Source organism: Hyaena hyaena, unplaced genomic scaffold (genome assembly GCF_003009895.1).
Source record: "Hyaena hyaena isolate Hyena2069 unplaced genomic scaffold, ASM300989v1 scaffold_7, whole genome shotgun sequence".
NCBI lineage: Eukaryota > Metazoa > Chordata > Mammalia > Carnivora > Hyaenidae > Hyaena > Hyaena hyaena.
Window position 1 is genome coordinate 6,431,910 of NW_024080639.1, and position 25,029 is coordinate 6,456,938.

At 39.5% G+C, this 25,029-nt stretch overlaps 1 protein-coding gene across 2 annotated transcripts in view; it reads left to right on the forward strand.

Annotated features, from left to right (window-relative positions):
- The window catches only part of N4BP1 (NEDD4 binding protein 1), a 51,900-nt gene that overhangs the window by 15,724 nt on the left and 11,147 nt on the right, over nucleotides 1–25,029 (forward strand). For both annotated transcript variants that reach the window (XR_005530094.1, XM_039241514.1), the window contains exons 2-4: nucleotides 13,961–15,651; nucleotides 23,169–23,299; nucleotides 24,816–24,912. Coding sequence is in view for 1 of the 2 variants with exons in the window: in XM_039241514.1 (XP_039097445.1) it covers nucleotides 13,961–15,651; nucleotides 23,169–23,299; nucleotides 24,816–24,912 (1,919 nt within the window). In the remaining variant the exon portion in view is untranslated. The remainder of the gene's footprint in view (nucleotides 1–13,960; nucleotides 15,652–23,168; nucleotides 23,300–24,815; nucleotides 24,913–25,029) is intronic.

Here is a 25,029-nt window from a genome sequence, read left to right on the forward strand (position 1 = left end):
AGAATCAGGCTAAAAATTAGGGCTGGGGTGCGTGGGTGGCTCAGTCCGTTAAGCGTCAGACTTCAGCTCAGATCATGATCTTGCAGTTCATGAGTTCGAGCCCCAGGTCACCTTCTCTGCTGTCAGCGTAGAGCCCACTTTGGATCTTCAGTCCCCCTCTCTGTCTGCCCCTCCTCAGCTTGCACACACTCTGTCTCTTTCTGAAAATCAAATATTTAAAAATAAAAATTAGGACCAAAGCTCTCTTAATGGCATCACAGTATGTTACACATCTACTTATAAATTTTTTATTAAAATTAGGAAGTAAGCGGTAATCAAAAAGAATGAAATCTTGCCATTTGCAACTACATGGATGGAACTAGAGAGTATTATGCTAAGCGAAATTAAAGACAGACAAGTATCATGACTTCACTCGTATGAGGACGTTAAGGTACAAAACAGATGAACATAAGGGAAGGGAAGCAAAAATAAAGACCAAGAGGAGGACAAAACCTAAGAGACTCTTAAATATGGAGAACAAACAGGGTTACTAGAGGGGTTGTGGGGGGGGGGGATGGGCTAAATGGGTAAAGGGTATTAAGGAATCTATGCTTGAAATCACTGTTAACACTCTATGGTAACTAACTTGGATGTAAATTTAAAAAATAAATTAAAAAAATTAGGAAGTAAGGAGTGTACCAAAACAATATATGCTTGTGATTAAAACAAAAAATCAAGAAGTGCTGAGGGTTTTTATAGGAAAGAGCAGTCCCTTGCTTCTGTCCTTCCCCAGCTTCCTAAAAGCAATTACTTTTTACTGTTTTTAGCTGTTTGTTTTGATGGTTACCTAAATGATTATAAATAATATACTGCTATTTCTTATTATTTTAGACATTGTTCACTTTCTTTAAGTTAAATGAGGCCAAAACTACCCCCATTTTCCTTTTTGCTATCGTCTGAATATTTGTGTTCTGTCAAAATTCGGGTAGTGAAATCCCAGTGCCCAATATAATGGTGTTAGGAGGTGGGGCCTTTGGGACAGGTTTTGAAGGCAGAGCCCTCATGATGACATGAATGCCCTTGTAACGAGGCCCAAGATAACTCCTTTGCTTCTTATACCACGCGAAAATACAAGAAGTCTGCACCCTGGAAGAGAGCCCTCACGGGACCACACTGGCACTCTCATCTTAGACTCCGAGCCTCCAGAACTGTGAGAAATGAATTTCTGTTGTTTCCAAGCCACCCAGTCTGGTATTTTGTTATAGCAGCCCGAATGGACTGAGACACCAATATAATCGTCTTGTTTTTAGCTAAAGCAAGAAACAGGGTTTATATAATTATGACATAATGTAAATATTACTGTAAAGCCCAGTACTGTAATATGTTATGTTCTCTTCTGATATAGCTTATAATTTTTCCCATAATTTATCTGCCATTTTCATCTACTTATGAAATAAGACTTAAATACATCTCTAATATTACACAAATACTCCTTTATATCAGATATTCATTAGTCTCCTTTTCTGGGAGAATGCCCCTTGAGCCACCTTTCCTCCTCCACTCAGCTAGTTTCTCAATTTGTTTGCTACACAGCTATTGTCTTTGGACTTTTTGCCAGTGTTGGATTGAATTTACTAATTATGTCATCTCCTTTATTTCTGGTGATCTTTATCTTCAAATAGTTTTTTAAGAAAGCAATCCATGGGACTAATTTTCTCAGCTTTTAGCATGCCTAGAAATGTCTTTAATGTGGATGGTACAGAATTATAGATTGAAAATCATTTTCCCTTTGAATTTGAATACCCTGCTGTCCTTTTTCCCCAGTCATCCAGATTTTCTGTTGAGAATTTCTGGCATTCTGATTGTCATTCTTTTATACATGCCCTGTTCTCATCCTGCCCCCAGGATTTTTTTTCCTTTTGTAGGCCTTTAAAAAGTAACCATGCTTGGGGAGCCTGGGTGGCTTAGTTGGTTGCACATCTGACTTTCGATTTTGGTTCAGGTCATGATCTCATGGTTCATGAAATCAAGCCTCGTGTTGGGTTCTGTGTTGACAGTATGGAGCCTGCTTGGGATTCTCTGTCTCCCTCTCCCACTTTCTGCCCCCTTCCCCCAACTTCTCTAAATAAATAAATAAACTGTTCAAAAAAAAGTAATCATGCTTGGATATTCTGTGGACCCTTTCAAGATGGGAGCTGTGTGCTTTAGTTCCCAAACAAAATTTGATGTAATCTTTTCACTAATTTTATACATGAGGTCTTGTGTATTTTAGCTCCAGGAAGTTATTTCTCTTGCTTCTTTATTAAATGCCATTCTGATTTTTTTGGAATGTCAGTTATTTGGATATTTGATATCCTGGATGGACCTTTAAAGTTTCTTTTCCCTCATATTTTTCACTTCCTTGATTCTGTGGTACTTTTGGAGAGATTTCTTCCACATTGTCTTTCACTTCTTCTGTTGACTTTTATTTTGCTCATGATATCCTTCATTTACTAGTACCCTTATTCTGTTTATTTGTCTCCTTTTTTAGCATCTTGATTCTTATATGAATTCATTATCATTTTATGTCTTTTTTTTTTAATGTTTTTTATTATTTATTTTTGAGAGAGAGGCAGAACATGAGTGGGGGAGGGACAGAGAGAGAGGGAGATACAGAATCCGAAGCAGCTCCAGGCTTTCACAGAGCCTGACGCGGTGCTCGAACTTACGAACTGCAAGATCATGACCTGAACCAAAGTCTGACGCTTAACCGACTGAGCCACCCAGGTGCCCCTTCTTATGTCTGTTTGAAACCACTAATTAAACTTTTGTTGGTTTTCTTTCCTACCCTGCATTATCTAGGTTCCTCTAGTTTTCTTCTATTTTATGTTCTACTTTATTGGTTTCTGTCTTTCATATTTGAAATCTTATCCTTATGTGGGTGCTTTTTTGTTTCATATGGAATCTGAAAAACCTGTTGGAGGCCTTGTGTCTTGGCAGGATCTGTTGATAGGTGAGCTTTACCTTGGATCAATTCAAGAGTTAGCCCTTGTTTGAGAGGCACTTGTTGTAGAAGCCTTTTATCTGGAGAAGAAACTTAACTCTTTTTAGGCTGGCTAATAGTTGCTGGCATTCCACTGAGTGGGTATGATCAACTTTTTCTCAGCCAGTGGCTGCACAGTATTCTCAACAGTATTTCACGCATGTGAATTTAGCCATGCACTCACTTATGCTAAACAAGCAGCATTACTTAAATATTAACAGACAACAAGGAGGGTCTGATTCTGAGTAAGAGCAAACATTCTGTACCCTGTCACTCGTACTGAATTAGTTATAAAACCTGGACAGAATGCATGGAGCAGCAATATGAGGACTCTGAAAAGTAAAAAATAGGCAGACTGAGGGAGAAAACCATAACTCAGAACATCACAAAATTGTTGGCGAATTTGCCATTTTCTCCTCTTTTTTACCCCAGCCTGAATTCAGTGCAGCTCAGTCTGCAAGTGGAAATAAGCACCAAGGCATAGAGAAAGCAGTAGGAGAAGCTGTCTGGCTTGGACTCCAGGGGCAGAAGAGGGAGCCCCTAATAGAGAGCAAAGGCCATTTCATTCTAATGCACACCAGCTTCCAAACAATCCGGTGATGGTGGCAGTGGGAGCTGGTAGGAACCAAAATTCTAAAGGAGAACTTTCCTTTTCAGTTGGTGGTGTCGTGGTCCAAAGAGGATGGAGCCAGCCTCATTGCTTTCTGTGTCCTCTGGATGACCCATGCACAGCTGCAAAACTGTAGTGCAGGTGGGGTAATCAAACCCCAGCTTTCTAACTGGAGGACTGAAAAAGGAGCCTCAGGGAACCAGAAAGCACTAGAAAGAGGGAGGAGCTAGCAGAGGGGAGGAGCTCAGAAATGTAACTCCATAAAATTTGTTGGTGACCATCTGGGTTTATCCCTAAACTGCACATGTGGATCTACTTTTTATCAGCATAACAAAGACTTTGGACAGCGAACTATGAGAAAAACCACCATCTAGGCCCCAGACTGACCTCCGGTAGCACGCGATGGGACAGATATAGGTAATACTGCGGAGACTTTACAAACTGAATTGATACTACAATCATAGCTTACTGAACACGGGTTACAGCTTGCAGCATAAATCTAACTAGGTCAGTTACCTGCTAGAACAGAAGTATTAACATTCATCATAGGATTTAAATAAGGCTCAGAATCTCATAATATTCAGAATGGATATAGTACAAAATTACTTGGTATGTGAAGAACAAGGAAAATACCAGCTCCCATGAGAAAAGACCACAGACACCAATGCCAAGATGGCAAAGATGTTAGAATTACCTAATACATTTTAAAACCTCTATTATACAAATGCTCCAACAAGCACAAATACTCTTAAAACTAATTTAAAAATAGAGTCAGCAGAGAAATAGAATATACAAATAGAAGAACCAGATTGAAAGGGTTAGCACTGAAAAATACAGTAACCTAAATAAAATTTCACTGGATAGGCTTGATTTTTTTTTTTTAATGTTTTTTAAACATTTATTTTTGAGAGACAGAGTGAGCATGAGTAGGAAGGGGCAGAGAAAGAGGGAAACACAAAGTCTGAAGTAGGCTTCAGGCTCTGAGTTGTCAGCACAGAGCCTGATGCAGGGCTTGAACTCATGGACCGTGAGATCATGACCTGAGCCGAAGTTGGACGCTTAACTGAGCCACCCAGGCGCCCTGGATAGGCTTGATTTTAACATGGAGGTGACAGAAGAGTCCGTGAACTTGAAGATAGAAGACTGAAGTTATCTAATTTGAATGAGAGGAGACAAAAGAGTGGCACTAAAAAAAAATTTTGGAGAAACAATGGCTGAAGACTTCCAAAAGTTTATTTTAAACATAAAATTTAAGAAGCTCAGTGAACACAAACAGAATAAACTAAAAAAATTCCACACCTAAACATCATAACGACAGTCCTGAAACTGAAGACAAATTCAAAATTATGGAAGCATCTAGAGAAAAACACATGTAGGGTAGCAACAATTAGAATGAATACAGGTTTCTCATCAGAAACCATAGAGGCCAGAGAAGTGGCACAATATTTTTCAAGTGGTGAAAAAAAGAACCAAAAGTCCCCTATCCAGTGAAGTTATCCTTCGAGAATGAAAGTGAAATAAAGCATAATAAAAAGTTTTGGTTGAAGAAAAACTAAAGTTGAGAAGTCATTGCCAGAGCCAATAACCTCCTCCAAAATAATTTGTAAAGGAAGTTCTTCAGACAGAAATCAGAACGGTCTGGGTAAATGTAATAGATTACTTTCTCCTCTTGAGTTCTTTAAAATGAGTTAAGGGTTGAAAACAATTTATACTATTGTCTGATGGGATTTCAAATGTATATCCATATAATTTGTGAGATAGCTATAACATACAAGGAAAGGCAAAGAGAATAGACCAAGGGTAAAGGATGATGGTGGTATTCTAAAAATTGTACCTGCAGGATTTTAAGTTGGAGAAATGACTGAATGATGACCCAGAGAAGACAATGCAACTGATAGAAGATTTTGATTATTTACATTTCCCAAGAAAAGGGAACATACTTCACCACGCTGGGCTACAAGTAAAGCATCAGGTTAAAGCATCAGGTTTTGGTCAGGAGACAGAAACAGGAGCAAGGGGGAAAGGAAGGCAAGGCAGGAGAGGATAAACAGTTTAAGATTGGCTACTTTGGATAATTTCAGTGGGCTTTCAGACGTAGGGAACCCAGGCTTGATACAAGGTAGGGGAAGTATTGGTTTAGTATGTGAGTTAGATAAGGAGAATGGTGTGGGATCACAGCACTGGATTAGGCAGTGTGCACAGGAAAGGCACCACTCCAAGCAAGTGGTCCACCACTGCTAGAAAGTAGCTAGCCCCAGGAGATTAAGTCTCTATTCAGGTCTGAAAGTCCTCCTTAGATGTCAAATCATTGTAAGATATAAAAAGTAAAAACATGAATAACACAGATGGTAAGGTTTATACATTCTTGAAATGATAAAATATTGACTTTGAGTGGATCAGTTATGTTATAATTGATAGCATAACTACTTTAAAAACTACAAAAAGAGATACAGTAAAAAGAACTCAATATATAGGGATGCCTAGGTGGCTCAGTCACGCATCTGAGTTCCGATTTTGGCTCAGGTCATGATCTTAGTTTGTGAGCTCGAGCCCCACATTGGGCTCTGTGCTGACAGCAAGGAACATGGGTGAAATTTCTTTCTCTCCTCTCTCTTTCTGGCCCTCCCACACTGACAGGTGCGCTCTCGTGCTCTCTCTCTCGCTCTCAAAATAAATAACAAAAATTTTCAATCAATAAATTATAATACGAAGAAATGTTTGTATAGTGCAAAAGAAGGCCAGATTGGGAGTGGGACAGAAGGAATTAAAAACAGGGAACAAACAGAAAACAAGTAAATGGTGGACTTAAATCCAAACAACAATAATTTCGTTAAAAGTGAATAGTGTAGATCCCCTGGGTGGTAGTTGAACATCCGACCCTTGGTTTTGGCTCAGGTTATGATCTCACTGTTTATGAGATTGAGTCCTTCATCTGGCTCTGTCTTGACAGTGCGGTGCCTCCTCAGGATTCTCTGTCTCTCTCTGTCTCTGTCTGTTTCTTTCAAAATAAGTAAACTTAAAAAAAAAAAAAAAAGTAAAGTCCCAAACATCTCTCAACAACAGTAACAAAAATGTGAATAGTGTAAGCACACTAATTAAAAGATTGTCAGAATGGATTTTCTTTTTGACAGCCGAGCGTCAGAATGGATTTTCTAAAAATATAACCAAACTATATGGTATCTTCATGAAAGTTATTTCATATATAATGATACAGGTAAGTTAAAAGGAGGGTAAAACATACTGTGCAATTATTAATCAGAACAAAGCTGAAGTGGCAGTATTGCTGTCAGACCAAGCCTTCAGAGCAGAGAGGAATATTTGCATAATGGTAAGAGGATCCATTCACCAAGAAGACATAAGAGTATTTAAATGTGTATATTCCTAACAGTAGAGCTGCAGTATATATGAAGCAAAACCTGGGAGAACTGACAGAAGGAATGGACACAGTTATAATTGGAAACTTCAGCATTTTCTCTCAACAGTTGATGGAACCATCAAGTGATCAGCAAGAATGTAGAAAAACTCAACATCATCAACCAGCTAGCCTCAAATAGATGTTTTTTTAACACTCTGCCCAGCAGCAGCAGAATACATGTTCAAGTGCCCACAGAACACCTATCAAGATAGGTGTATCCTGGGCAATAAAACAAATGTCAACAAGTTTAAAAGAATTGAAGTCAGGGCACCTGGGTGGCTCAGTGGGTTAAGTGTCCGACTTCAGCTCAGGTCATAATCTGGCAGTTTGTGGGTTCAAGTCCTTTGCAGGCTCCCTGCTGTCAGCACAGAGCTCACTTCAGATCCTCTGTTTCCCTCTCACTCTGCCCCTCCCCACTCGCAGGCGCACACTTGTGTGTGCGCTGTAAATAAACATTTTATAAAAACTTGAAGTGTGTTCTTTGATTACAAAGGAATCAAACTAGATAGAAATTAATAGCAAAGATAACCAGAAAGTCTTCAGATATTTGGAAACTAAACACTTTTCTGGATATTGAATAATTTCCAAGAGAAATTATAAAAAAAAAAAACTAAATAAAAATATACAACACCTCAATATTTGTGGAATGTAGCTTAAAGTAGAGCTGAAAGAGAACCTTTTTTTCTTTAAGTTCATTTATTAGAAAGTGCAAGCAAGGAAGAGGCAGATAGAATCCTAAGCAGGCTTCACACTGTGAGTGCAGATTCAGACACAGGGCTTGAACCTACCACCTATGAGATCATGACCTGAGCCGAAGTTGGACAGTTAACCGACCTAGCCACCCAGGCACCCCGCTAAAAGAGAAATTTATAACATTACTTTAGAAGAGAATCAAGTCTTAATCAGAAGGCTTCCACCTCTCAGAACTAGACAAAGAGCAAAATAATTGTAAAGCAAACAACAGAGAAGTCCACAAATTTGAAAACACAGAACAATAGTGAAAAATCCATGAGATAACAAGCTTATTTTTGAAAAAAAAAAATCAATAAAATTAACCTATCAACCCTGAAGAAAGAAGACATAAATTACTAATACCAGGAGTGAAACAGGGTATCAACTGTAGACCCTGCAAACATAAAAAAGATAGGGAAAACCAATAAACAACTTTATGCATATAAACTTGACAACTTAGACGAAATTGGTTAATTCCTCAAAAAGTACAAACTACCATAATGTACCCAACATGAAATAAATAATTTGTATAAACATAACAGCTCTTAAGGAAATTAAATTAATGGCTTGAAAATTTCTTGTAGAACTCTCCAAGCCCAGATTGTTTCACTGGAAAAGTCAACAAAATGTTTTAAAAAAGAACTGAGGTACCTACGTGGCTCAGTCGGTTAAGCATCTGACTTTGGCTCAGGTCATGATTTCAGCATTCATGAGTTCCAGCCCTACATCGAGCTCTGTGCTGACAGCTCAGAGCCTGGAGCCTGCTTCAGATTCTGTGTCTCCCTCTCTCTCTGCCCTTCCCCCTTTCGCTTTCTGCCTGTCTGTCTTTCTGAAAAATAAAACATTAAAAACAATTTTTTTAAACTAACATTGGGGTGCCTGGATGGCTCAGTTGGTTGAGTGTCTGACTCTTAATTTTGGTTCAGGTCATGATCCTAGGGTTGTGGGATCAGAGCCCCGCATTGGGCTCTGCACTAAGCATGGAGCCTGCTTAAAACTCTCTCCCTTTGCCCCTCGCCCATTGTGTGCGCACATGTGTGCGTGTGCTCTCTCTCTCTCTAATTAAAAAAAATCAATTCTATACAATCTCTTCTAGGAAATGCAAGACAACACTTAGTTCTTCACTCATTTATTACTTATCCTGATGCCCAAACCAGGCAAAGATAGTAGAAAAATGGAAAACTACAGACTGAAGTCCCTCATGAATATGGTTCATGGCAAAAGATGCAAAAAATGTTAATAAAATTTTAGCAAGTATAATTAATTATAAGAGATTTATACATCATGAACAAGTGGCAGTTATTCCAGGGATACAAGGCTTGTTCAGTATTCAAAGATTAATCAGTGCAACCTACCATATTAACAGGCTGAAGAAGTAAAATCACACAGTATCAGTTGGTAGAGTAAAGCATTTCACAAGTTTCAATACCTTTTCGTGTTCCTCAGATAAATAGGAATGCAGGATAGCTTCCTCAACATGATTTTAAAAATATAGTAAAAAATCTAACATCATATTCAAAGGTAAGACTTTTCTGCCTGTGATGGTAAAGAAAGCAAGAATGTCATCTGTCTTCACTATTCATCACAGTGTTGGGAGTTAATAGCTAGTTCAGTAAGGCATGAAAATAAAAGGCATAAAAGATATTAGTACATGACGTAATTGTCTGCATTGAAAATCACAAGGAGTCTATAAGAAAAAATCTTGCAACTAGAAATAAGTTCAGCAGGTTTCCAGGGTAAGTGATCAAAATCAATTTATTTCTGTTTATTAGCAGTGAACACATAGAAATAAAAATTAAAATAATAGAGTGCCCTGTTCAGTCACCAAGAAAATGGAATATTTGGGTGTACAGGGTTTGTATGTTCAAAACCATAAAACACTGATGAAAGAAGGCAAAGATATAGAGAAACAGAATTTGTTCTTGCAGAAGACTCAGCAGATTTCTGTTCGCTTCAAGTCAGTGTACAAGTTCAACACAATTGCTAAATGACTGCTAAACAAAATTATTCTAAAATTTACGTGGAAAGGCAAAGGAACTAGAATGGCTAAGAGCAATTTTTAAAAGAATAATAGGAGCAGTTACTGTAAGACATGTAATTACAGTAATTAAGGGTGTGTGGCATTGGTGAAGGCCTAGATACCTAAATCAATGGAACAAAATAGGGAACCCAGAAATAGTCTCACACAAGTATGGCCAACTGATTTTTGACACTTGGAAAAGGAGTTAGAGAAAAGACAGTCTTTTTAAGAAGCAGTGTTAGAACAATTAGATAACAATCCATAAGCCAAAACGGGAACTTCAACCTGAATCTCACATCTTATATAAAAACCAACTCAAAATAGGTTGAAGATTTAGACATAAAACTTTGGAAGATAACATGGGAGAAATCTCTCGTTCCTGGGGCTTGGTAAAGAAAAGAACCAATTAAACTGGACTTCCTTAAAATTAAAAACTTCTGTCACAAAAGATAAGGATGGGGAAAAAAAACCTATGAACTAGGACAAAATATTTATAAGCCACATATCTGAGAATGTATCAGGAACTCCCAAAACTCAACAATAGAATCCAAACAATCTAGTTAGAAAATGGACCAGAGAATCGAGCAGTTAACCGAAGAGGGAATATAGATGGCAAATAGCATATGCACAAGATGTTCAACATCACTTGCCATTAGGTAAATGTAAACTAAGACCATGAGGAGATACACTACATTCTTTTTTTTCCTTTTGGCCAGTGAGGAGCTGTGGGGGAGGAGGGTGTGGTGAGATAGACAGAGAATCCCAAGCAGGCTCTGAGCTGTCAGCATGGAGCCCAACATGGAGCTCAGTCTCATGAACCACGAAATCATGACCTGAGCTGAAATCAAGAGTCAGACTCTTGGGGCACCTGGGTGGCTCAGTAGGTTAAGCATCTGACTTCCGGCTGAGGTCATGATCTCACAGTCCATGGGTTCGAGCCCTGCGTCGGGCTCTGTGCTGACAGCTCAGAGCCTGGAGCCTGCTTCAGATTCTGTGTCTCCCTCTCTCTCTACCCCTCCCCCTCTCACTCTCTGTCTCTCAAAATAAAATAAAGACATAAAAAATTTTTTTAATGTTAAAATAAGAGTCAGACGCTTAACCAATTAAGTCACCCATGTGCCCCACACTACTTACTCTCTTTAACAGTTTCATTAAAAATAGTAGCAATATCAAGTGCTGGCAAGGATGAGGAGAAACTGGATCTTCTGGATCTCATACACTGCAGGTGGGAATGTAAAGTGGTACAGCTATTCTGGAATACCATTTGGCTGTTCCTTGAAATCTAAACGTGCACTTACCATATGGCCCACATTGCATTGCTGGGCATTTATCCCAGAGAAACGAAAAATCCGCGTGAAAACCCGTACATAATTGTTCATAGGCTCATTTGTAATAGCCCCCAATAGGAACAACCAAAGTGTCATTCAGTAGATAGCTGATTAAAAAATGTATAGTTTGTCCATATCATGGAATAGTACTCAGCAATAAAAAGGAATGAACTGTTGATACACTCAACACCTTGGATAGGTTTCAAGAGCATCATGTTGAGTGAAAAAGGTCAATCTCAGAAGGGCACAAACTGTATAATCCTATTTATATAACATTCTTGAAATCACAACCTTGTAAGAGACAAAAAGAGCGGTTGTCAGCTTAGGAATGGTGTGGGTGGAAGTAGGGGCAAATATGACTATAAAGGGTAGCATGAAGGTAATCTTTGTGGTGATGGAATAATTCTGTATCTTGATTGAGGTGGTATTTTCTTGAGTCTATACATGTGATAAAATAGCATAGAACTATATACACACTATATCAGTGTGAGTGCCCTGGTTTGATACTGTGCTGTAATTAGGTAAGGTATATATAAGTAGTGATTGGAGAGAACTAGGTGAAGAGTATACAGAACTTTCTTTATCTTTGCAGCTTCCCGGACATCAATAATTATTTCAAATCAAAATTTTTTAAAAACTTCAAACCATAATCTAAATGCAGCATAAGTTCAAGTGGTAGCAAAATGTCCATTTGGAGGATTCAGGGATGCGGACTTCAGTATTTAGCACTCTCCTTCCGCATCCAGGAAGAAAGGATGTTTGGTTACTGTGCTTTGTGTTTTAATGCAATTACAGTGTTAACAAAAATAGCAAACTCCTCTGATAAACAAACAGCACTCCTCTGTCCAGCACCAGTTACCTCCATTCTTTACCACCAAGCCCACAGACGTTCCAGGTTTATAGAGAGGACATAACGAAGCAAAGGTCTCATGTCTGAACATTATACTGCTTAGGTCAGACTTCTCTGTGACATTTTGCTCATGTTATCTGGAGTTTCATCTACTCATTAGGGATATTGTAGTTCTTTATTTTCTTATTTTTATTTTTTTTACAAATAGTTTTGTCAAATTGGTTTCCATATAATACCCAGTGCTTATCCCCACAAGTGCCCTCCTCCATGCCCATCCCCCCCCTTTTTTTTTTTAATGTTTATTTATTTTTAAGAGAGAGCCAGAGACAGAGCACAAACTGGGGATGGGCATAGAGAGAGGGAAACCCAGAATCCATCTGAAGCAGGCTCCAGGCTCTGAGCTGTCAGCACAGAGCCCAGCTTGGGGCTTGAACTCACTAACCAGGAGATCATGACCTGAGCCAAAGTCCAACGCTTAGTAGATTGAGCCACCCAGGTTCCCCTGGGATGTTGTAGTTCTAAATGTATAAAGAATGTGTATGCATTTGTATATAAATTCTAACTGAAGCCCGGTGGCCACTAGAATAACAAGTGTGTAGTAGGTGCATGTTTGCAAAGCTTCATTGTCCCTGGTGCTGCTGGACAACTTTTCAATAGCACCGTTTGGGGTAACACTAATTTTGTTGTAAAGTATGGGTCGGGTATTGTCAGGCTCATTTCTTACAAACGTTTTTCCAGAATATTTCACTGATATTAAAGGAAGAGTTATTTTTTAGTAAGCACTAACTAGATGCAAGACAGTACTGTCAGAACTTTATTATCTGATCAGATTTCCTGAAAACACCTGGTAATTGAACTGTCCTCTCTTTCACATTTGAGGACATGGGATAGAGGGGCTGTATAACTAGAGAAGGGTCCCAGTCACGTGGCTGGGATTTGAGCCCAGGACCGGACTCCAGTACTCATATTCTTATCAAGTGTATCCCACCATTCCTGTGTATGTGCATGCAAGTTTGGTTCATTCACACTTAGGCCTCCAAGCAACCTAATTGCTAGAGAACCCAGTCCCTTTCTTACCTCATTGAGCGCTTGTTTAATAGCAACTTTACTATAAACTAGAAAAACTGTTTTCTATCTGAGAGTGGCAGTACTTTCTAACATTCTCTGGTTCTTTATTTTTAAAGAACTAAAGAGTTTGGCCTTTCTGTTTAAAAAAAAAAAAAAGACATAAAATTATATAGGGTATGCGTTGTTCCAGCTAGCTGGAAAATATTGTGTGTGTGTGTGTGTGTTTAATGCCTTCAAAAATAATTTGTTTTGGGGCGCCTGGGTGGCTTAGTCGGTTAAGCGTCCGACTTTCGCTTAGGTCATGATCTCGCGGTTCGTGGGTTCGAGCCCCGCGTCGGGCTCTGTGCTGACTGCCACAGAGCCTGGAGCCTGTTTCAGTCTGTCACTCCCTCTCTGACCCTCCCCTGCTCACGCTGTCTCTCTCTCTCTCTCTCCTAGAAATAAATAAAACATTTAAAAAAAAACAACAAGTTGTTTTATCTGGAAACTAAGGGCAGTAGTAGCAAAGGAAAAGTCAAGGTTTATTCTGTAGTAAATTGTTTGACTTGATTTCCATATCTCTTAATTATGTCATGGTACCAATAGATGCCTAGTAGCAAGCAAAAACGCTTGTTACTCATAGATGTAAATAAGTCTGCTTGTCATTATCCACTCTGCAGTGGGCAGACCCCAAAGATCACATTGCAATACATTATTGAAAATGTTACAAATACCTGCCTTTTAGACTTAAAGGCAAAGTTTTCAAGTCCAATGAAAATGACTAAGCAACTTACATCTGTTATCTTAAATCTTCTTTTAGAACATGGTATTTTCCCCTACATTAGTACCATGTTTTTAATTTTTGTACAGCTTGACATTTGTAATTACATGTATAACATGACATGTGCTATAAAGAGCTTTTGTAAGTTGATCTCATTTCTTATCTTCTGTTTACAGGAATATATTAAAGGAATCTGTGAACCTGAACTAGAAGAAAGAGAATGTTATCCCAAGGCCATGCACTGCATTTTTGTTGGGGCACAGAGCTTGTTTCTGAAGAGCTTGATTCAGGACACGTGTGCCGATCTCTGCATTCTGGACATTGGTCTTCTTGGCATCAGAGGAAGTGCCGAAGCTGTGGTCATGGCTAGGAGTCACATTCAGCAGTTCGTAAAGCTCTTTGAGAATAATGAGAACCTACCCAACAGTCAGAAAGAATCCGAGGTAAAAAGGGAATTTAAACAATTTGTTGAAGCTCATGCAGACAATTATACGATGGACTTGTTAATTTTGCCCACTTCTTTGAAAAAAGAGCTTTTGACACTCACACAAGGTGAGGAGAATTTATTTGAAACAGGAGATGATGACGTTATTGAAATTGGAGATTCTAAACGAACAGAGTTTACACAGAACGCTGCCACAGGGCTAAATATTTCCAGAGATGAAATTATTTTGCAGGAAGATGCAAGAAATAAAGCTGGCACTCCTGTTTCTGAGCTTACAAAACAAATGGACACGATCTTTTCTAGTTCACAAGATGTACTTTTTGTTCCAATAAATGGTCTAAACCCAGATGAAGAGGCACTTTCCAAAGACAGAATGTGTCACAAAAGGAGATTTTCTGATTCTGAAGAAAGGCATACAAAGAAACAGTTTTCTTTGGAAAATGTTCAAGAGGGGGAGCTTTTACATGATGGTAAGACATCAGCTGGAAGTGTAATCATTGACCTATCTGATTCTTCTGCTGATCCTGAAAACTTAAGTCCCGATGTAAAGGACACCACTGAGGAAATGGAATACAATATCCTTGTAAACTTTTTTAAAACCATGGGCTATTCCCAAGAAATTGTTGAAAAGGTCATTAGGGAGTATGGGCCATCTACTGAACCATTATTGCTCTTAGAAGAAATTGAAAAAGAAAATAAAAGATTCCAAGAAGACAGAGAATCTTTACCTGGTACTATGTATCCAGAGACTAACAGAACCAAAAATAAAGGTGTTTGTACCAGCATAAATGAGCCTACGACAGATTCCACTCCAAAGAAAACACAGACTCACACACAGCAAAATATGGTAGAAAAAATTTCTCAGTTACCATTCAAAGAATCAAAACCATGTACCTCAAATTGCAAAATTAATACTTTCAGAACAGTGCCAATAGAACAGAAACAAGAAATCTGGAGTTCAAACCAGAATTACATTTGTAACATGGACCTTGAAACTGATGGCCTTTCACCCTCTGTTGTCCCTTCAAGTCCCAAAGAAGTTGTCAGTTTTGTTTCCAGAGGCGCTTCAAGTCACCAGCCCAGAATTCCAGTCTTTCCTGAAAATGGTTTGCAGCAGCACACAGAGCCCTTGCTTCCAAGTAATGTGAAGTCTGCCTGTGAAAACCGTCCTGGGTGTTGTAGCTCTCCACAGTCTAAGCCAAATTGTCCACCCCTTTCTCCACCGATGCCACTGCCCCAGCTCTTACCTTCAGTTACTGACGCAAGGTTGGCGGGACCGTCTGATCATATCGATTCCTCAGTTACGGGCGTTCAAAGGTTTCGAGATACTCTGAAAGTACCCTACAAGCTCGAATTAAAAAATGAGCCAGGGAGAACAGATTTGAAGCACATTGTTATAGATGGGAGCAATGTCGCAATTACGTAAGTCCACTCTCTCCAAGTCCTGTTACAGTTGTAAATAGGGCCCCACGCAGTGTCTCACAATTACATGCAGTTACAGGAGCTACCCTGTGCGTCTTTTGAGTTGATAGTCTTATTTGGAAAAACAAAAACAACCCCATGAAACAGCTGGGAAGACTGTGTTATTCTGTCTCCTGGAGTTGTAAACTTTGCTTTACTGTGCTGAACCTATATTTCTGAGGGCAAGAGATAGAAAACTTGTCTTTTCACTTTGCATTGCCTAGTCTGGGTAAACAGCATAGAGACTTTTAAATCATTAGGTGTCTTTTTTTTCCTCTCTCTTTTGATCATTAGGTTCTTAACACCATGAATACCATTAGTTTCTGAATACAAGGATGAGCTTAAAAGCCAAAAAGATTTCTGACTTTTTATACTACAGTATGCTAGGGCTCTAGCCAAGAGTGCAGTGATAATGGATGTGATGTGCTCTGTTGTAATTTGTTGATAGAGTGATGGCAATTTTCTTTCTAAGGAAATTCATCGGTTTGAGCTTCTTTTTTTCCTCCGTTCTTCTAAAAGTTTGTGTATTTGTTTTTAGTAAAAAGAGTTAAATGATCATTTCTGTTTCACCTGTCTTGGAATCCTCTGAAGAGTCTGATTTTATACATATGTCTGGTACAGGATTGGGTTTCTTCTCTAAGGGGCAGTTTAATACATTGACTAAGAAGAGGAGGGAGGTCAAGTAAGAGTCTGCCCCGCTGTGGACCTGCTGCTTGACCTTGTGCAGGTTTCTGCCTGCTGAGTTTCACTTACTGCAATCTGTTGCATTTTGCCCTCTCCTAAAGGTCATCTCTATCATGCCATTTCAACAACTGCTAGGTAAAGACTCCAGTTTTCAAAGTTAGTCACTCCATTGGTTTTGAAGAAGTCTGCAAGGTTTGGCACTTTAAGTGGCTGTCATTCATGAAAAGGGGCACCTGAACTGGGACGAAAATGTTTGAAATACTCATCTGAATTTTGACAAATGTGTGTGTGGCCTCTTTCCTAGGAGTTCTGTAAATGTTATATTTTTTTTGTTTTGTTAATTTTTAATGAGAATTTTCAAACAAATGCATAAAAAGCTAATAGAGTGATTCTCTTTTGGATTTGTTTGGGAGTCCCACATGCCCATCCTCCACCTTCAGTAGTTCTCAGCTCTTGATCAGGCTCCCTTTGTTTGTACCCCCACCTACTACCTATCATCCATGTAATTTTGAAGTAAATGTCAGATGTACCATTTTATCCATTAATACTTTAGTATCTTTTTATTTTTTTGAATGAATTGGTGATGCTGTATTTTGCTGTCAAAAGAAAGAGAAAAGAAAGAAAAAACCCAGCATTACCCTTGTTAAAGTTTGAAGATGGGCTGGAAAAATACGTAATATATTTGTCTTCATTTCTAAATAATATTTGTTTTTTTTTCACTTTGCTTTTTGGCAGTTCTTTCGGGGGAAACCCAGCAAATGGCCCACAGCTGCATAACATTATCTAAGTAAAAATGTAAAGTGAAATTTCAGTCACCCACAGTCCAAGCCCAGTACCAGTTCCTCATTATGACAATTTCTTGAGCCAAATTATGATATGAAATTTAGGTCATGATAGTGAATAATATTGATCCTTTTTCATTTTTTTTTAAAGTTTTTATTTCTTTTTGACAGTGAGTGTGAGCTGGGGAGGGGCAAAAAGAGAGGGAGACACAGAATCTGAAGCAGGCTCCAGGCTCTGCGCTGTCAGCACAGAGCCTGACATGGGGCTTGAACTCACGAACTGTGAGATCGTGACCTGGACTGAAGTCGGACGCTTAACCGACTGAGCCACCCAGGTGCCCCCCTTTTTCATTTTTAAGAGTGGAAAGATTTCCCAAGTTGGTGTTTAAAGACTTACAAAATGCAAATTAATGTAGAATGAGCAGTGATAATGACATTGTTTTAAAACCTTTTTGGTGTAGTAACTAGTGTATTTCTCAGAGGGGTCACTATAGGAATTTTGTACAGTCTATCGATGACTGGATGTTTTGCATATCTAGTCCCTCCCTACTTGGCCCATAGTACTGTTCCCCCACCTCGCCACCATTGTGACACTCCAAAACACTCCCACATGTTTCCTAACACCCTTGGGTAGGTACAGTGCCATCTCTTTTGAAAACCACTGACTTAGTGCACTAAAGGAAACCACAAATAGACTTTCGTTAGTTTTTCTTTTGAAAGCTGATTCTTTGGGGAGGATTCTAACTTTCTTTGAATTCCAAGATGTCACAGTTTAAAAGCAACATTCTTGTAAGGATGTATTATCTTAAAAAGTCAGACTTAATTTGATAAAGGTTGATCTGAAAATACCAGAATCTAAAATTAACTCTTATTCTGGGGGGTAGACTGCTTAATGTGTACAGGGTTTTATTTTGGAGTCACGGAAATGTTTTAGAGCAAGTTATAGGGTAATTGTACAACATTGTGAATACTGCACTGTTCACTTTAAAATGATTATTTTGTGTTATGTGAATTTCAACTCAAGTTTTTCTAAAAGTTGGGAAAAAAATTAACCCTTATTTGAAATTAGTCGCTTCAGTATTCAATGTGAATTAAAGATTATACATTCCATGAAGGGTACTGTATCTTTTAAAACATGGTATTCACCATCTTTGTGAGGTAAAAATGATCTATACTTCATATAACATGAAATGGTTTAAAAATCCTGTCCAAGATTACACTGGAGCTGTGGCCCATAGGCTCCCAGAGCCATTGTATACCCTGTCTTCTCCCATAGAAAGTGAGGTTGGAATTTTCAAGCCTTTGCAACATAGGATACTTAAGTCTTGGGCTGCTTAAGCATTGCTGACTAAACCTCACTTACTTGACCCACCTAGTTGGGAAAGTAGTTAAAAAAAGAAATTTGAACCCTTAAACAATAGCATTTGTTGGTTGGATCCCCACTCTGAAGCAGCTTGGGCCTAGCCGTCCCTGGGTCCCTTCTGCAAAGCCTTTGTAAAGATACCCAGCGTGCTGTCTGCAGTTTGTACACTCTGAGAAATTCTAAATACCGACTTCATGCTGCTAATTATGCGTATCTCTACTTGGTTTTTCCCCTTTGTTACAGTGAATGAGTCAAATGTGATGAGTAAATGGAAATTGTTTGCGGTGCAGGGCTAGACATCATAGTGGTGGCTAGATAACATTGGGGCTCGGTCAGTCCGAAACTTCAGCATTAGGAAACCTGACTTACTTGGTAGATAATTTTCCACGTAGATGAGGTTTGTCCTTCACTTGCCAGAGCTATATATTTTAGCCATTTTTATATCAGGGTCTTGTGGCTATTTTTATAGAGTGGAAACTATAGAAGGAAGTCATGCTTTCTGGGGTAACTCGAAAAGGTTTTTGTTTTGTTTATTATTTCCCCCACACTGCTGGGTCTGGTTCCATCACTGCCGTGGGTTTTTACCAGGTGTCTGTCACCCATCTCGTCTCTGCTTGAGACACTCTTCCTTCCAGTTTACTGCCTCCTATATATAGGAAAACAGCCAGATGATGTACCTTGTTTCCAATTACAAGGAACAGGAGTTTACATCTCTCCTGAGAGCCCGCACACCTGGCCTCTCAGCCCTAGTATTTATTCATTCTGTATTTGGAGCTGGGAGCCCCAGAGCTTTGGCCTTCTCAGAGGTAGTGGAGGAGTTATGGTATATAAACCCTTTTCTCTGAGTCAAAATCGACATTTGGTCTGGGTCTACATGTCAGCAAGCTCCTCTGGCTTGACTACAGGGAGGTGAGGAGACTCGGTGGTTTCTGCCTAGCTAAGGCTGTAGAAGTTGAAGTGGGAAGCAGTAGGGGCCTTCCATATTATTTTGAGGATATTAATTTGGCTCCACTTAATTTTCTTCTGTAGTTTTATTTTCTGGCTGAATCTGTTTTCCACCAGAATTTTGAACTGCTGTTCTTATTCCTAAAACTGCTCCAGAAATTTTTCAGGGTATCCAAAGTGATTTGATCTTGTCACTGAAGACAGCACTTTGGAAATTACTATAGAGCTCATGTTTCTGGAAACCCCATTTCTTCCCTCTCTAAGCTTGGGCGCACTGCATGGTCACAGCATTGCATCTGCTTGCATGTCCTTTCGTTTGCTTAGTGACCTGGTGGAACAGAACTGGGGTCTACCTGCTTTCTTCTGTTGCCATCAAAGGAAGCTATTGTGGGGATGAGCACTGGGTGTTATATGGATACCAACTTGACACTAAACTATTAAAAAAAAAAAAAAGCTTTTGAGGAAGAGAAGAAATTAGCATACGTTTGTATCTGATGAATGAGCCAAACTTTACACATTTTTTTAATGCATTTCTCTCAAGGATTGTTCTTTTCAGGATTTAACATACGTATCCCTAGGTTTTTCTAAGAACGAGTAGGCTGTGTTGTATTTTGGATTTTCATGTTCAGGCTGTGGTTGACATGAACTCTAGACCTGTTTTTCCTGTTAAGCAATTAGAATGATTTTTTTTCTTTTTCTTTTTCTTTTCTTTTTTTTTTTTTTGGTCATGCATAATTTATTATTTATTTTTGGGCTTTGGATGTTTATTATTTAATGTTTAAAAAAATTTTAATTTACATCCAGGTTAGTTAGCATATAGTGTGATAATGATTTCAGGAGTAGAATCCAGTGATTCATCCCCTATGTATAACACTCACTTGCTCATCCCAACAAGTGTCCTCCTAATGCCCCTTGCCCATTTAGCCTATCTCCTTACCCTAACGCCCCTTGCCCATTTAGCCTGTCCCCTCACCCTAAACCCTTCCAGCACCCTCTGTTGTTCCCTGTATTTAAGAGTCTGTTATGTTTTGTCTCCCTCAAACGATTTAAAAAAAATTTTTTTAATGTTTTATTTATTTTAGAGAGAGGGAGAGAGACAGCTTGAGCAAGGGAGGGTCAGAGAGAGGGTGAGATACAGAATCTGAACCAGACTCCAGGCTCTGAGCCAACTGTCAGCACAGAGCCTGACGTGCGGCCCAAACCCACGAACTGTGAGATCATGACCTGAGCCGAAGGTGGATGCTCAGCCGACTGAGCCACCCAGGCGCCCCTCCCTCAAATGATTTTTAAAGATTCTTTTCAAGATCACATCTATAAAAATTGCCTCCAGCCTTTCTCCAGTAATAGATATCCTGTTGCTGCATTCTTGCCATGTTTTGAATGCTTTTAGATAAACAAACTACTACTGAATTACTTCTTCAAAAACGGGTTTGTTTACTTATGTTTTCTTGGGTAAAGCTGATGTCCCTGTAGTGTCTTATTTATGGTTCACTGAGAAGAGAGTAGGCTTTAGCCTCTAAAAAGTTTCTGCTTTTCTGGGTTTTAGAAGTTTATTGTGTGTCTAGCCTATTCCTGCTCTATAAGAATATAGATTTAGTTAGGGACAGTACCACTGTGGGGTGGTAGGAAGGTACTGGCCCAGAGTAAGGAAGCCTGAGTAGTCCCAGCATACCCACCCTGTGGCAGTGCAGCCTGGGGAAATTGCTCTGTCTCTCAGGGGTTTCGTTCTTTTTCTCTAACAGAAATCTAACTCTGTTCCATCTCCTAAGTTCTGTCATTCTAGTGCACAGTACAGGAAAGCAAGACAGGAAGAAGGAGGGATGACTGAAGGCCTGCCTCTAGAGATGGCTTCCTAGAAGAATAGGGTCTGGAATGGAGTCCTGAGGGCCTTGGAGGAAAGGAATGGGCAAAAGTCTAAGAGATGGTCTACAAAGAAAGCAGCCAAAAAACAAAAACAAAAAAAAAACCCTCACCGCCCGGGAAGAGGGAGATGGAAAGCTTACCCAGCCAGAAACGAGTGTGGTGACGCATCATGGTAGCTAGATCCCTTCTGACTGGTCAGGTGTAGAGGGGACCTTGAAGCCATGCTCTGGGTTTGTCTGGAGGGATAGTGCCATTGAAGGCACTGAGCGGGATCAAAGACCTCATGGCTGCATTTCAGGGTTCATCTATGTGCAGTTTGAGGAGGGGTTGGAATTAGGAGAGCCTGGGGTTGACTTGGGACACATTGTGCCTGAGGTGGCAGGACTTCTAAGTGAAGGAATGAATTATCTACCAAGTGGTTTTGACATGGAGACACTAGACATGAAGGTAAGACGGGACTAAAGATACAGGATTTCCTGTTACTGGAATGTAAGTGTCCATTAAAATAATGAACATAGATTATGCTCATTTCATAAACTGCAGTTTCACAGTTAGGAGTTTTGATTTTTTTTTCTTTCTAATATTCATGGTTAGACAAGTAGATTACTATCTACAAAATACCTGACTTTAAAATACACTTTTTAAAATAGGTCCACTTTGGGGTGCCTGGGTGGCTTAGTCGGTTAAGCGTCCGACTTTCGCTTAGGTCATGATCTCGCGGTTCGTGGGTTCGAGCCCCGCGTAGGGCTCTGTGCTGACTGCCAGCTCAGAGCCTGGAGCCTGTTTCAGTCTGTGACTCCCTCTCTTTGACCCTCCCCTGCTCATGCTGTCTCTCTCTCTCTCTCTCTCTCCTAGAAATAAATAAAACATTAAAAAAAAATAAAAAAATAAAATAGGTCCACTTTTATTTAGCTGCTGCAGATTACAATCAAATATTTTTCCTGGCTGCTTTTGAAATTTGTTAACCACATTTTTGGGTGGGGTCACTTAATCCGCTATACCTGGGGTTGCACCCTGTGGGCCAAATCTGGCTACCACCTGTTTTTTGCAAATAGGGAACACAGCCACCCTCATTCATTTACAGTTGGCAGAGTTGAGTGGTTTGGCAGAGACCATATGGCCTGCAAAGCTTATCTGGCCCTTTACAGAAAATTGTATACTGACTCATATTCTGTACAGTTCCTTGTTCGTTTGTATCCACTCCCCACACTTTCTGCTTCCTTCAGCAAAATTATCTGCTGTGGCTCCCAGTTAGTCTCACTGGAATCACCCTCTCAGCTTATTTCCTAGAAGCTGCATAGTGAGTAGGTTCCACGGTTCCCTAGAAAGGATATGGAGCCCCAGAGCCAGAGTGTCCGCAGCCTTTGGAAGTTGTAAGGACCATGTCCTGGAAGAGTCATCACATCTACTTCTGCTTTAGCAACAAGTTTCTTAATAAAATTCATAGAATATTCTTAGAGGCCAGTGACCAGGCAGGGCTCCCTGGAATGGGCTCTTCATCTAACAATAATAATAAAATAAAGTAAAAAATAAAAAGTGCAATCAACAAGTATTACCATGAAGCTGAAATTGCCTTCTATCCCAGTAGCACATACAGTTAAATGAACTAAACAAAATATAAGAAAAATCATAAAGCTATTAAGAATTACATCTCATGTAATAGATTCTGGCTTTGCAAGTCACAGACTATGGAACTTAATGCCAAAAGGTGTAAAAGGGAATGTAAAAAGTAAAGGGAATTTCATTGTCATTGTTTTTGTTGTGTATAGAGTTTACCTTTTTATATTTTCACAGTGAAACTTCACATACGTTAAGCTGAAAAAAATTTTCTTTTCTTACAGCCACGGTCTGAAAAAGTTCTTTTCTTGTCGTGGAATTGCAATTGCAGTTGAATATTTTTGGAAGCTTGGCAACAGAAACATCACTGTATTTGTCCCACAGTGGAGAACAAGGCGTGATCCTAATGTCACAGGTGAGGCAAACTGATCCTTCCAGATTTCTCCTTTTCTAGATGTTTAATGAGTTTACTTATAATGGCGACACATACTACTTAGAATGTAGCCATGTGCTGTATCGGCAGCAGCTTTAAAAACAAAGTTATATATCTGTTGGGCCCAGTAAAACGTCAGTTGAAGAGAGTGTTACAGCATAAGAAGTGCGTGAGGGAAGGATGAAAAGTTAACATAGTTGTTTATGGGGAAAGTTATATTAGAGTTCATTGTACATCACAAAAATTTTCCTGACTTTCTAAAAAGTAGTTTAAATATGTCTTTCCATTAGTCTGGGCTTTTGCCTCATTAAATAGTCTTTTCTAAAATGATCACTTGATAAATTTGGAAACCCTCAAATAGAATTTTTTTTAAGTCTGTTTTTCATAGCTTAGTATAAATTGTGTCTGTTAATTACGTGATACTGCATGGCTGACTGCAGGCCACACACGGAAGGTTTGAACTTAACCATGAATCATGCAGTGTTCTAGAGAAACCTGTGGCTCTTTGTTTCTTAATTCATGATAGGGGGAGTGGTGGCATGGTGTCAGGCAGCTTAGCACACCGGTGTGCCTAGACACGAGGTGGATGGAGAGGAGGAAGGGGGAACCAAGCTCACCCAGCATTTAAACAGGAAGTGAAACTTAGTCACTGCTGAGGTAGAAATGGTAAGACCACACATTTCTCAAGTATCTCAACTTCCCTCATTGGAGAGCGTATTTGTCTTAACAGAGAGTGCTTGAGGAATGAGGCAGAGCCACTAATTTTTGCAATAGGATCCTTGAAAGGGTCTTGCGAGCCCTCCTGTGCTGTGCATTTCTAGGACAATAAAACACGGTGTGTGGGTGTTGCAGTTTAAGCCAGTGGTAAGTATCATCATAGGGGAGGCGGGTGTGGGAATCTCAGACTCCGAGCTTTTAGCTTCTTTTGCCCATCAACTAATTTTCTACAGTTTGGATTTGTCCCTCTTTTCTTCTATGTTGTGACCCACTCCCATGAAAATCATAAATGTACAGATAACTGAGAGAGGTTGGATAAGGTATCAGCCAAAAAGATTTTGACGGACTCTTGGAATGGGGACCACATAGGCCTTCCTTGGGATAGAGCAGAACCCTGTGTCCCTGCCTTCGCCTCCCGCCTTGTTCCCTGCCCCGCCCCACCGTGTCATCAGTCTCTGTCCTACTGCTTCTGATGGATGTGGCTGTGAAAAAGTTCTTGATGGTAGGATTATGGTTTACTCAATTCAAGAAGCAAATGAGTTAAACTTTTTTATATTTAAAAAATAGCTAAGGTCTGTTTTTACATTGTATTTGCCTTAGTATGTGTGTTGCTTAATTTTTTTCCTTCCCAGTGAGTTAGTAAAATTGAATCTTGTTGAGTCATTAGAGAAAAAGTTTTCCGTAACTCTCCAAGTGAAATATTTGAGGGTGCTTTCATTTATATAAGCATCTGGAAAGATAGCCTTTTTCTGAATGTGTATTCAACTTATTCCATGAACAGAACAGCACTTCTTAACCCAGCTCCAGGAGCTTGGAATATTATCTTTAACTCCTGCCCGGATGGTCTTTGGAGAAAGAATTGCTTCTCATGATGACAGGTACGAAAGGCTGTTTTCCTTACTGAGGTGGGTATGGGGTGGTGAGGAACCCACCACCTACTCCATTGGACAGGTCATGGTGCCCCAGGATCCATATGCATAAAAGACTCACTAGAT